Source organism: Cebus imitator, unplaced genomic scaffold (genome assembly GCF_001604975.1).
Source record: "Cebus imitator isolate Cc_AM_T3 unplaced genomic scaffold, Cebus_imitator-1.0 Scaffold770, whole genome shotgun sequence".
In the NCBI taxonomy this organism is placed as follows: domain Eukaryota; kingdom Metazoa; phylum Chordata; class Mammalia; order Primates; family Cebidae; genus Cebus; species Cebus imitator.
The window spans coordinates 206,542-219,666 of record NW_016108085.1 but is presented as its reverse complement, the minus strand read 5'-3'; the positions used below and the strand labels follow the sequence as shown (position 1 = coordinate 219,666).

Genomic DNA, 13,125 nt, shown 5'->3' with positions numbered 1-13,125 from the left:
TTGCAATGTCTGCCTCGAGTTCAAATGATTCTCCTGCCTCAGCCTCCCAGGTAGCTGGAATTACAGGTGCCCACCCCCATGCCCAGATAATTTTTGTTTTTAATTGAGGTGGGGTTTCACCATGTTGGCCAGGCCAGTCTCGAACTCCTGACTTCAGGTGATCTACCCGCCTTGGCCTCCCAAAGTGCTAGGATTACAGGCATGAGCCATCGTGCCCAGCCCTCCTTCTCTTTTTGATAGATACTTACTCTCATTAAGGTAATGAGCAATCTCAGTATTTTAGTTATTTAAATATTGCTTTATTAGATTGTAATTTAAAAATTTAAATATCTTGGTGGTAGAATAGTAAACTGCTGGTGTATTAAATGGAGTTAAATTTACACTGCTGTTACTGGGTCAATATAATGCATATAGAAAATTATGTGCTAGCCAGATCAATGGCTGCATGTCAGCCAAGAAGTGATTTACAAATATCTTTCAATATAGAAACAAAGTGAAGCACAAAAGTAGCTACACTGGACCCCAGTTCATGAACTTTTCTGTAACATCTGCGATAGTTAACTTCCAGAATCTGGCAAAAATTAGCTGGGTGTGGTGGCGGGCGCCTGTAATTCCAGCTATTCAGGGGGCTGAGGCAGAATAGCTTGAACCCAGAAGGCAGAGGTTGCAGTGAGCCGAGATCGCACCATTGCACTCCAGCCAAGAGCGAGACTGTTTCAAAAACAAAACCAAAAAACAAAAAAACCCCCACAAAACTGGATAATGAAATGATTTCTAAACTTGATTTTTCACATAGTAAATTTAAAATAGTATTTTATTCCAGTCAGCACTGATCTACCTCACCATTGTAATGGCTGCAGGATATGACATTGAAAATCAGCATACTTGTCTAATGGCTGGCACCTGGTCTTTGCTTTGTTCTTGAGCTCTCTGTGTATTATGTAAGACTTGCAGAGGGGGTTATTCTTAGAAATGCAGGCCTAGGGAGGAGGGGGTGGGTGTCCCTGAGCCCAGAAGCTGGCCAACCCTCCCGCTGGCCACTCTGGCATCCTGACACCCCAGATACACTTCTGGGATCGGTGGGCCTGCCAATTGTCTGTGCCAGGCTGCAGTGCCCAGCTTTCTTCATCTCTCATATTCTCACCATTGCAAAGTTCTCTAGCATTGCCAGCCATTTTTTATTCATAGAATGCTTCTGTGCCTTTGTGTGGTAAGCATTCAATTCTCTCTTAAAACTTATCTGTCATCAGTAATATTATTTCTTAAAACTTTAGAGTTTGTCATCAGTAATATTTCATTTCTTTGAAACTCCTTTTAAAGCTTGTCATCAGTGATATTATTTCATTTCTTTGAGGCTCAAACCCCTACAAACACTATCATTTTTGCTTTACACCTTAAGAATGGTGATATTCTTCCAATTTGATCAATTTCTGATTCCAAGATTTGATCCTACTAATAGCTACTGAGTGAAGCCAAAACCTCAAAATTTATGGTCTCCACTACTGCATGCCATATTGGGATATATCAATTAAAAGGTAAAACAGCCCTTTCCTGTTTTCAGAAGGAAGTGGAAGTATTCCACATTAAAAAAAAAAAAAAGCTCTGATCACCAAATCTAAAACGGAAAACTGTCAAATTCATATCCCCACTGCTTCCATTACTACTGTGCTCAAAAGTCCATTATCTTTTCTACGAATAATTAAGTAAAAAAGATGTCCATTGGAATCCTGAATTTGTTCCAATCTTATCTTGCTGAAAGTGGTAGAATGCATTAGGAAAATACTTGACCTTCAATTTTTTTTTTTTAATTCAGAACTCCTAGAGACAGTCATCAGCCAAAAGTTTACCAAGTCTCTTTTATTTTCTACTTAACATTGTTTAGCAGTATCACATATTATCCACACCCATAGATTCTGTTATGTGTTTTTCCTCAAGTTGCTTTCAAAAGTCCACACATCAAGTCTTCCCTGCCATTCATCTGCTCTAGGGTGAACAGAGTAATAGGGGAGGATCTGTTTGGTAATTCAGCTTCTCAAATCTGACTTGAACTTCCAGAGGAAATTCATCTCAATCCACTGGGATTCACAGAGAACAATCTAATTCCAGACAGCCTTTCAGAACCAAGTCCTTTTCTGAGCTTCACCCTAAGCAAAAAGCAAAATAATGCAAATGCCTAGAGTCAAGGTCATCTAGTGCCAATCTTTCAATAAAAATAAAAATATAGGACTGGGCCTAGGGAATAGAAGAGTTTTGGGAGTCAGGAAGTAAAGTTCAGCAATGGGGATCATGTTAAGGCAGACCTTAAATATTCAGGTAATTTTTCACCAAACAGGGAGCTAGTTTAGGTCTTGAGAAAGGCAATGATGGGCAGAAAGGGGTCATTTGCAAAGACTGGCTTAACAGTAATATGGAAAATGTAACCATGACAGAGGCTCTTGGTATTAACCAACTATCCAGGTGCTTGTTTACTTTCCTAGCTTCCAGGTGCTGGGTTCTGGCTTATTAGATGTGGACAGAAGTGATGTTAAGCCTGGGTCTAAAAAAATACACTACAAATTCCTCTGGCTTTCTCTTCCTCCCTTGTGGTAACTTTGGAAGCCAGATGTTCCAACTAATGAGGATAAAAATGAGACAGATTAGTTCCTGTCAGGTTTTAAGAGAGACACAGCTCTCTGTGGGCTTGTTACTGTATCATAGCTTAGCGCATCCCTCTTCAACAATAAAGCAGGAAGAACTGGAATTAGGAAGCTACTGCTGCCAGGAGTGGAAGCTAGGGATGATAAAAGTACAAGCTGGGCTATGAATTCAGAGAAGGTATGTGAATCTAAAAGGTATTTTGAATGGAGAGAATTTGGTAAGCAGAAAAGTCATTCACTCAAATATTTATTGAGCACCTATTAGCAAGGCACTGTGTGAGATACAAAGACTTGTAAGTCAACCTCCAAGTGCTTACAATCTAGTTGCGAAGACAATACACATAAATTATAAAACAAGGAATCGAGCATAATGGTAAAGAGAATAGACTTTGAAGGTGGACCTAGCATCACCTCCTACCAGCGGGGTCACCTTGGGCAAGTGATTTAATCTCCCTAAACCTCAAAGTGCTCATCTGTAGATGAAGATGGTAACAGTACCTACTTCATAGGGTTGGTGACAGGATCAATTAATCTACTTACTGTAAAACCCTTAGCTGAGTCTTTACCCCATTGTAAGCACTCAGTAAGTGCTAGCTACTAGCAGTGGAAGTAAGAGATCTAAAAACTGGGACACAAAGAGAACAAGGTTAGTGCCCCAAAAAGCTCCAAGAGAGGGACTAAGCCATCAAAACAACTGTTCTGAAACACGTGCTGCTTTGTTGCTGTTTTGCCTTTCCCTCCAGATACTTAAAGTGCAGTGATACCTGGGGCCTAGGTTTTCACAAAAGGTATGCCTCCTCCTAACATCTATCCTATTGTCTGACGCAGAGTCATTTCCATGGCCTCCCTTACAGTTCTACAACACAGCAGGAAGGGAGTGCTTATTAAACACTCTGGCGCAGAAGCAGGACAGGACAACGGCAGCCAGAGTGGGTAGAATGAGCAAATAGAGGCTTTAAGATAGAGGAGACCTATCTCAAATTTGTGCAGAAGTTCTTGTCTAGTCCAAGCTTTTGCCCAACTCAGTCTATTCCCTGTTTGGCGTAACGCCGTTGATGTTGAATAACTGATGATTTTGAGCTGAAAACTTTGCCACACACGCTGCATTCAAAGGGCTTCTCTCCTGTGTGGACACGCTGATGCCGCGTGAGGCGGCAGCGCTGGCTGAAGGCTTTCCCGCACTCACTGCATTCATATGGCTTGTCTCCAGTGTGGATCTTCTGATGCTGTGTAAGGGATGAGCGGTCAAAGAAAGCTTTACCACACTCGTTACACTGATAGCGAGGGTCCCCAGTGTGAGCTTTCTGATGTCTATTCAGTGACGAGACACCATAGAAAGCTTTCCCACACTCATTACACTCGTAAGGCTTCCTGCCAGTGTGGATTAGCTGATGGCGAGTAAGAATGCTTTTCTGGCTAAAGGCCTTCCCACACTGATGACATTCATAAGGACTTTCTCCAGTGTGAATTCTCTGGTGTCGAGTAAGGGATGAACGGTCAAAAAAGGCTTTTCCACACTCGTTGCACTGAAAGGGCTTCTCTCCAGTGTGAATTCGCTGATGCACAGTTAGGGACGAGCGGTCAAAGAAGGCTTTTGCGCACACGCTGCACTCATAGGGGCTCTCCCCAGTGTGTGACATCAGATGTCTGCTGAGGCTGCTTCTGTGGCTGAAGGCTTTCCCACACTCGTGGCAGTCGTAGGGCTTCTCCCCAGTGTGAGTCCTCTGATGGCGGGTGAGGGATGAGTGGTCAAAAAAAGTCTTTCCACAGTCACTGCATTCCTGCTGTCTCTCTTTAGTGGGAAACTCCTTGGGGAAGGCAGACCCTCGCCGTGAGCCTTTCTCCTGGGAGAGGGATTTCTTATGAGTCTCCCCTGTCGGGCTTTTCTTTTCTGTTCCCATCCTGCTGTCGGGTGCATGAACTTCAAATTTAGGACACAGAGGACTTTGCCTTCCAAGACTTTCCCTCAGTGATCCTTCTGCTTTTTCTTCGGAAGCATCATAAATTTCAGGCTTAGTTTCCCAGTCTAGAACAAACAGAAGACAGATGCTGTTTTTTTTCCTAGACCAGGAAATTAAAATTAGAGCAGAAGGAGGAGATGTTCCAATGAGTCTGAAAGTAATGTATGGTCACTGCATTGCTTGCTCCCACAGATAGCCTTACACTGAAGGAAGGCACCGAGACCTGGGAGTGAAGAGGTGGCAGGGAACAGAGTGGATGATGGACACCTCAAAAAATAGGAGAATGTCCAGTAGGAGCATGGCCACGACAATTAGGAGAGCAAGCCGAATGGACAGGACAGTGCTCGATAGAAATAGCAAAGTGTGAGTGGGCAATGTTACAGACATGAGAAAGTAACACTTGGTGAATACAGATGAATAGTACGTTAAGGTATAGAGGGAAAAAAATGAAAGCTGGTGGGTGGTATACAATAAATAATAAAGCAGAAGACTTGAACTTGAGAGAAAGGTGATACCTGATATTGCCGCCATCACCCAAATAACCAACAAAAAGCCAAAGAAAACTCCATCCTGTCCTGTTCACACTCAGTTACCTAGAGAGACACTCTTTGGCCATTCTGTCTCCACAGACCCATGAAGATCTACCATCCATGGCTCGTCCCCTCTCTTCAATTGGAAAATCATATCAGGTTGAGGAACTGGAAGGCCTGCTCAAAGAGAAAGAAACAAAGCAGATGGCTGCATGTGATGAAAATAGCATCACTCTCCCAAAGCTCAATCCCAGCCTCTAAGTCTTTTTTGTTGTTGTTGTTGTTGAGATAGCATCTTGCTCGGTCACCCAGGCTGGAGTGCAGTGGCCTGATCTCAGCTCACTGCAACCTCCACCTCCCAGGTTCAAGTGATTCTCCTGCCTCAGCCTCCCAAATAGCTGAAATTACAGGCGGGTGCCACCATACCTGGCTAATTTCTATATTTTTAGTAGAGACAGGGTTTCACCATGATGGCCATGCTGGTCTTGAACTCCTGCCCTCAGGTAATCTGCCTGCCTCAGGTTCCCAAAGTGCTGAGCCACTGTGCCTGGCCACAGCCTCTAATCTTTTAGGAAGAAAATGCAAAAGGCAGATGGCGCAGGCCATGAATGCAGAGTCCAAAGCAGAGGAACCTCTAGACAGAGGCCAGGACTGAGGCTATAAAAGGAGCAAGTGGCACAAGGTCAGAAAGTTGAGAGAACCTGTGTGAATTCATGTGTTTATTCTGCCCCGTGAAGTGACTGGGAAGCTCCTGGTGTTAGCACTGGTAGGATGAAGGTCGTTGGCTTAGGGGAGGTGAGAACGAAATTAAGTCACTTTGAGTAAAAAAGTATATCAAACCTGCCCATTTCTGTTTGTGTCTTTGCCTTGAGCATTATGCTTTCATTGAAACGAGTCCTGGTTGTAAGACTGTACCTAAAACAATTTTAGGAAAATTAGAAGTGTATATAAGTAAAAAGAAAAATCAGCTTGCATATGGTGTATTCATTTTCTTTCTATTCATTATGATATCAAAAGATACCTATAGATACATTCTGTTAAAAACTAGGTAATAAGGCCTGGCACAGAGGCTCACGCCTGTAATCCTAGACCTTTGGGAAGGTGAGATGGGCAGATCACCTGAGGTCAGAAGTTTGAGACCAGCCTGGCCAACGTGGTGAAACCGTCTACTAAAAATACAAAAATTAGCAAGGCCTGGTGGCTCATGCCTGTAATCCCAGCTACTTGGGAGACAGCCACAAGAATCGCTTGAACCGGGAAACAAAGGTTGCAGTGAGCCAAGATCGCACCACTATACTCCAGCGTAGGCAACGGAGTGAGACTTTTCTCAAAAAACAAAAAGCAACTAATAATGAAATGATGCTGATTTGTAAACTTGATTTTTTTCATGAGAATAAATTTAAAATACTATTTTATTTCAGTCAGCACTCATCTACCTCACCACTGTTATGGCTACAGGATATCACATTGTATGAGATGACATAATTGATTTAATGAACTCCATTATAGACATTTAGAGCATTTTTAATGTTTTGCTATTAACAAACAACAGTGTGATGAACATCTGTGCATACTATGGACTGCCCTCCTGGTATTTCCTTAGGATAAATTCCCTGAAGTAAATCTATCCATTTTTGGTTATATTAAAAAATAGACCCTAGAAATAGGCTTGGGCTCTAAACTTCCCTTTTGTTGAGGCCCCAACTTGGGAAAGAGGCAGTTTTTTATTGGGCCCAAGGATCATCTACTGGCTTTTACGTGAATTCTCTGTTGACAAAACGGCCACACCTAGCATATCCTTGTGGCTCTCTGTCTCTGACCTCAGGGGTTCTATTTTCCTCAATATGTCATCTGCTAAAGCCTGTAACAGATGCTCAGCCATCTTTGATGCCTCCTGAACATTCAATTCTGTTTGGGAGACAATTGGGCCTGATTAGGTTAATCCTGGGGTGTGTTAGCACTTACTTTTTGACCTGCCTTGTAGGAAATCTGCAATGTGACTCCTTTTGCTGCCATCTGCTGCTTATTTTAAGCCAGGTTCTCAATCTGGGCACTCTCTCAGCTTCTCCAACTCTGCTTGTGAAGCTCAGGTTCTTATAACCTCCAGGAGCCCAACTTTACTTTTCACTAACACCAGAATCAGCAGTGACTCTTAACTTTCTCTTTGTCACACAAGTCTCTATAATTACAAAGTGTCTTCTGTGAGCATCTAAGGCTGTACCTAAGACATATTCAAAATCAAACATATCTCTGGTGACCTCAGAGGCATAACCCTGTATTCCAGCAAGATGGCCCCCTGCCCCAGTGCACACTCATCTGGGTGAGCTGAGTTATCTGGCTAGCGAGTTGGGAGAAAGACTGGCCATATGGAACTCAGCCTCTTCTGCCTGCCCCTCTGGAGAGCCAGCTCCCTGCATCTAACACACGTTCTGCTCCATCCCTCAGCCCTCACTGACCCTCGCTCCGTTTTGCCGGGGCAGGCTGCTGAGTGAGAAAGCCTATGGTTGTCCAGCACTGCCCACACTGGGGAGGCATGTCTGTCCAATGCTGGGGTTCAGTATGGAGCCTTGTGTTGCTGTACTCTTAATGCCACACCTTTTGACTCTTACCTGTTAGGGATGGAGCTGTGCTGCTTCAGAAAACCCCCTCCACGCAGGATGACCACCCCCCTGCCCCGCAGCTGCATTCCTGAACCCCTACCTAGGCGCCACATCAAGGCTGCCAGACCTGCTACAATTAGGCAAAGCCTAATTACAGCTATCAGGATGGCAATTCCTGCTTAACACATATCTGTAAAAGATTCTGGTTTCAGTCTTTTTAAAAGACTGAAAAGGCACAGGGTGATGTATTGTAGGTATGTTGCAAGTTAACGAACTTTCTCTGTGTCTGTTACCTGAAACCCCCTTATGGTCCTCTCATCCCATATAAACCACTCATTTTGTAAGCTCGGAGCTGCTGCCTCCTCTGAGAAGCCCGGCAGGTTAATAAACTTTCTTGCCTGACTTTGGGTCTATTCCCTTTTCTCTCGGCTACCCTTATATTACCTTGTCTCTCAGTGACTCAGAGCTCAGGAGGGAGAAGAAAGGTATTAATTCCTCAGCCCTCTCAGCCCATTAGTGTAATACAGAACGTACCTCCTCATGGAGGCTCCCCTTACCCAGTGACACAACGCTCTTATAGTTCTCCAGCATCACCTCCTTGTAGAGGTCCTTCTGAATGGGGACCAGATGACTCCACTCTTCATCTGTGAAAACCACAGCCACATCTTCGAATGTCACTGATTCCTGAAAATACAATCACATTCTCCCTTACTCTTAATCCTTCTCTTTACTTGGACCAGACCAAAAATGTCAAAGATGACAGCCCTGGAGGATGCATGGTGGGAGGGAAGAAAAATAGTTCTGACTGAGTAGAGCTTTAAAGCATTTGGGAAAAGTGGCCTAATCACCCAAGACATGAAGCTCTTGGTCAGAATCTCATACCACTATACTTACAGCTGAGTTTCTGAATATCAGACTCTTTTCTCAGACTTCTAAAAACAGCACACAAGAAATCCTGTGTACCCTTCACCTGGCTCCCCTAAATGGCAACATTTTCCACATTTGCTTTATCTTTCTGTCTCTTTCTAGATGCACATTCTCCTATCTTTTTTATATACCTCTTGGCGAACTTGCCAACATCATGTGTCTTTAATCCTATATATTTGTGTGTATTTTATAAAAACAAGGACATACTGTTGTTATAATCGCAGTATAACTAGGAGAAAATAGCACTGATTTTATACTATTATCTAATCTACAATCTTACTTAAATTTCACCAATTGTCTTTGTTGTTTACAGATCCTTAGAATAACAGTATTGATTAGATCATCTGTAGGATCTCTCTCATTTCATTCTAAAGCTCTATGATTCTGTAAGATTGCATCTCTGTACCTCCACTTCTAAAACCTCAGATGAGTCTCCTGTGTGTCTACGGAAGTTCTAGGCCAGGGTACAGAATTCACAATTCTGTCCTTGGGCAGGAATGGAACAAGCTACATGTCTCTAGCACATGAGACTCTTCAGGGCCCTTACCACCCCACAGAGGTGCTCTACAGCATGTATTACACGCCCCGGCCTAGACCCATACACCCTGGAACACTGGGACCTCTTCTCAGTCCACACATGAAAAAGGGACATTCAGAACCAGCCCACTATTCCCCAAACCTTCCAATCAGACCCTACCATTGGCTTCTAGGCAAAATCACTCATAGTGAAGGCTCCAACAGTTGTAAGCCTGGTGACAAGCTAATGGACACATGTTCAAGGCAAGAAAAGGTCACTGAAGGACACCTCAAGTCAAATGGGAAGAAAGTACTCCCTATGTAGTCCTTCATCTGCCTGGCTGGGTCTGCTGAAAGAGGCTCCAGGATAGAGAAACAAAAGTGATTACACTCTGGAGATGAGTGGAGTATTTTGGAAACACAAAAGTCCACCTCACCTGGCATCTGGTGGTCGGAGACACAGCAGCCATTCTCTCCTGTGTGCTCTCTTTGTAGACAAGGGCAGAGTCCTAATGAGGCAGAAGTATGGGGTGAGAAAGAAGGTATGAGAAAGGCCAGTCCTGTCACATAGTCTTTTGACCCATGAAGCACACACCAGGGGGATATGTCATTCTCAATACCTTAAAAAAGGGGGTCAAAGTAAAGCAAGGCCAGGAACAACTCCAGACACCATCCCCCCGCCCGCAGAATTAGCACCAACAACCACGGAACTGTGAATTAGACCACAATGTGGTGCTTGTTTTACCATGACACTAGAGGCAGAGTTCTATTCCTGAGTCAAGAACTGTGTAAAATTCATACAGTATGTATAAACTCACATTCAGTATTACCCTGAATCATTACTGGGCAAAAGCCATAAGCAATTTTGTAAATGACTACATGGACAAGATACATAAAAGACAATCCAGTCTCTTCAAAGGAAAATTACTAAAGGAGCTATGAGTGGAGTATTTTTGTTTTGTACCACGTGACCGTGTGTCTCATTCCTGGAGCCACACTGACAAGGCCACAGGTGGGCAAGGCATAGGTGACTAGTAGACTGAGATGTGATCTGGCTTGAAAAGATGACATCCTTCCTTGGGAATGAACTAAGAAATGTCAGGACAACTGGGTGATGAGCTGAATGAGTATCATAAGGTTCCAAAGTAGCCATGAGGATCGGGGAACCAAAGTTACTAGAAGCAGAACCCGTGGGCATGTGGGAGGTACAAGGTAGAGAAAAGGTAATAATAGACCATGGGACCAGAAGCAGGCAGGAGGAAGCCTAGCACAGTCCCATTGGTGGTAAAACACTGAAGCAAAGACCTAAGAATTCCCGGGGAGGCCCCCGCCTCACCTAGCACCACCCACGGGCTCCCATTTCCATGCAAACCAGCCTTATTTATTCATAGATTGCCATGAGACTCTAACCATCTTGGGCTCTGTACAAGACCTTATCACTAATTCCCTTTACGGGGATTAAGTCTCAGTTTTTTACAACGAAGAGTCTAATTAAAATGACAGGCCAGGCACGGTGGTGCATGTCTGTAATCCCAGCACTTTAGGAGGCCGAGGTGGAAGGATCACTTGAGGCCAGGAGTTCTTGAGACCAGCCTGGGCAACATGGCAAGACCCTTGTCTCTACAAAAATAAAATGTACAAAAATAAGACGAGAGCATTAAATCACACATTTCTGGGATTTATGGTGGCTAGGAGATGGTGTGGTCCTGGTGAGGTGGAGGAAAAAGCGTATTTGTGGTACACTGACCATTCTCCTACACTCAAGGGGATATGGTCATTGCTTCTTGTGACTCATTCATCCCTCTATTCAACCAGCATTTATTCAGCACCAACTACTTATACCAAGCACCAAAAAAACCTGTTAGAAGCTGTCTTTGTCCTCCAGAAACTTTGGCTTAGCAGACAGAACAAACAAATAAATGAAATAATATTTCACTCCAGGATGGGTAAGTGCTGCAGAGATGTGTACAGCAATCCATGAGAGCACCTCAGAGGCTCACCTAACCCAGCAGGAAGGAATGGAGGGTGGAACACTGCAGCTTTCTTGACAGGAGTGGGATCTAAGCTAAATTTTCATTTGTGGGAGGAGCTGGAACATTCTAAATGTTGAGGAAAAAACGTGTTGAGGAAAAAATCAAGTTTTTCAAAAAGGAGGAGGCAGGTCTTTACATGGAAAGGATTAACAACTAAAATTAGCTTAGAATGGTGGAAGTCTAGGCTGTGAGTAGTGCTGTGGGGAAAATGAGGCTGGAGAAGTAGGCAGCGGCCAGTTTCACCGAGGAGAGCTCTGCATGCCTTTCTCTACAGGCATGGAGATTACTGAAGGTGCTGGGCATGGGCATGTCATTACCCACATCTGTGCTTTAGGAAAATCACTGTGACTTGTAGCAAGGGCCTTGAAACATACTGTTTGACCCAACAATTCTCTCTTAGGAATTTATACTAAGGAAATAAGTAATAATATATGCAAAGCTTTTTATGACTCATCATTAACATTAACCTTTATTGACAGCTTTGTGCCAGGGCACTTCCTGAGCACTTTACATGTATTACCTAATTTAATCTTTTCAATAACTTGAAAAGATTAAATTTTGAAATACCTTAAACATCTGGAGATTTGGTTAAGTAATTTATGGTCCAGTCCACATATACAATGTAACACTATTAAACATTATCTTCTTTTTTTTTTTTTTTAAACGGAGTTTCACTCTTGTTGCCCAGGCTGGAGTGCAGTGGCATAATCTCAGCTCACTGCAACCTCCGTCTCCTGGGCTCAAGCGATTCTCCTGCCTCAGCCTCCCAAGTGGCTGGGATTACAGGCGTGCACCACCACACCCAGCTATTTTTTGTATTTTTAGTAGAGACAGGGTTTTACCATGTTGACCAGGCTGGTCTTGAACTCCTGATCTCAGGTGATCTGCCCACCTTGGCCTCCCAAATTGCTGGGATTACAGGCGTGAGCCACCACGCCTGGCCTAAACATCATCTTAATAACAACTAGCATTATTGAGCATTTGCTATTTGCCAGGTATTGTGCTAAGTGCTTTTTTTTATAAGGTTAATTTAACTTCATCCTCATAAATCAATAAGGTAGGCACTATTTTACAGATTAGGAAATTAAGGCTTTGTAAGAAGCTGAGGTAAACCTGAACCCAGGTCTGCCTGGGAACTTTTAACTTTTATGCTATAATGATTTATTTTCCTGAAAAGATAGCCACATCAATTACAGACCAATAGACTAGAACAGAAAATCCCAAAACATAGCCAAGCATTAGGGAAGCCCGATATATGACTGAGGTAGCATTAAAAGTCACTGGGGAGAAGATCACTAGTGATAAACTGCAAACAACTTCAATGTCCATTAATCAGATAACAGATTTGTGAATATATATACATATATGAATATTATACATTATCTCATGTTGACAGAGATAAATTGCAAAAAAATAATTACTGAGCAAAAAATAAGTTATAGGATGACTTACTGTATAATATTTACATAGAATTTAACAACAGGTAGATCATACCCGCAAAAATCTATTAACACATGGGACAATAAGCACCAAATGTGCACATATCTGAGAAGAGAGGAAAACAAGACTGGGGAGGGATACCCAGGAGACTTCAGCTTTATCTGTAATGCTTTGTTTCTTACAAAACAAAACAAAACAATCAACAACTGAAAACCAGAAAGAATGGCCAAGCACAGTGGCTCATACCTGTAATCCCAGTCCTGTGGGAGGCCTAGGCAGGCAGATCACTTGAGGTTAGGAGTTCAGGACCAGTTTTGTCAACGTGGTGAAATCCCATCTTTACTAAAAATACAAAAATTAGCCAGGCATATTGGTGCATGCCTGTAGTCCCAGCTACTCTGGAGACTAGGGCAGGAGAATTGCTTGAACCCAGAAGGCAGAGGTTGCAATGAGCTGAGATCATGCCACTACACTCTAACCTG

General features: G+C 43.2%; 1 protein-coding gene across 4 annotated transcripts in view; it reads right to left on the bottom strand.

The window, feature by feature from the left end:
- Nucleotides 1-1,126: 1,126 nt before the first annotated feature.
- The window catches only part of ZNF2 (zinc finger protein 2), an 18,337-nt gene continuing 6,338 nt past the window's right edge, over nt 1,127-13,125 (bottom strand). Inside the window, exons 2-6 of one of the 4 annotated variants that reach the window (XR_005198524.1) lie at nt 9,608-9,679; nt 8,285-8,411; nt 5,191-5,304; nt 1,270-4,662; nt 1,127-1,235 (exon numbers count right to left, since the gene is read on the bottom strand). Coding sequence is in view for 2 of the 4 variants with exons in the window: in XM_017519708.2 (XP_017375197.1) it covers nt 3,659-4,662; nt 5,191-5,304; nt 8,285-8,411; nt 9,608-9,640 (1,278 nt within the window). In the remaining 2 variants the exon portion in view is untranslated. Of the gene's footprint in view, nt 4,663-5,190; nt 5,305-8,261; nt 8,412-9,607; nt 9,680-13,125 lie in introns of those variants that run through there. The other 3 variants (XR_005198525.1, XM_017519708.2, XM_017519709.2) reach the window with 3 other exon arrangements.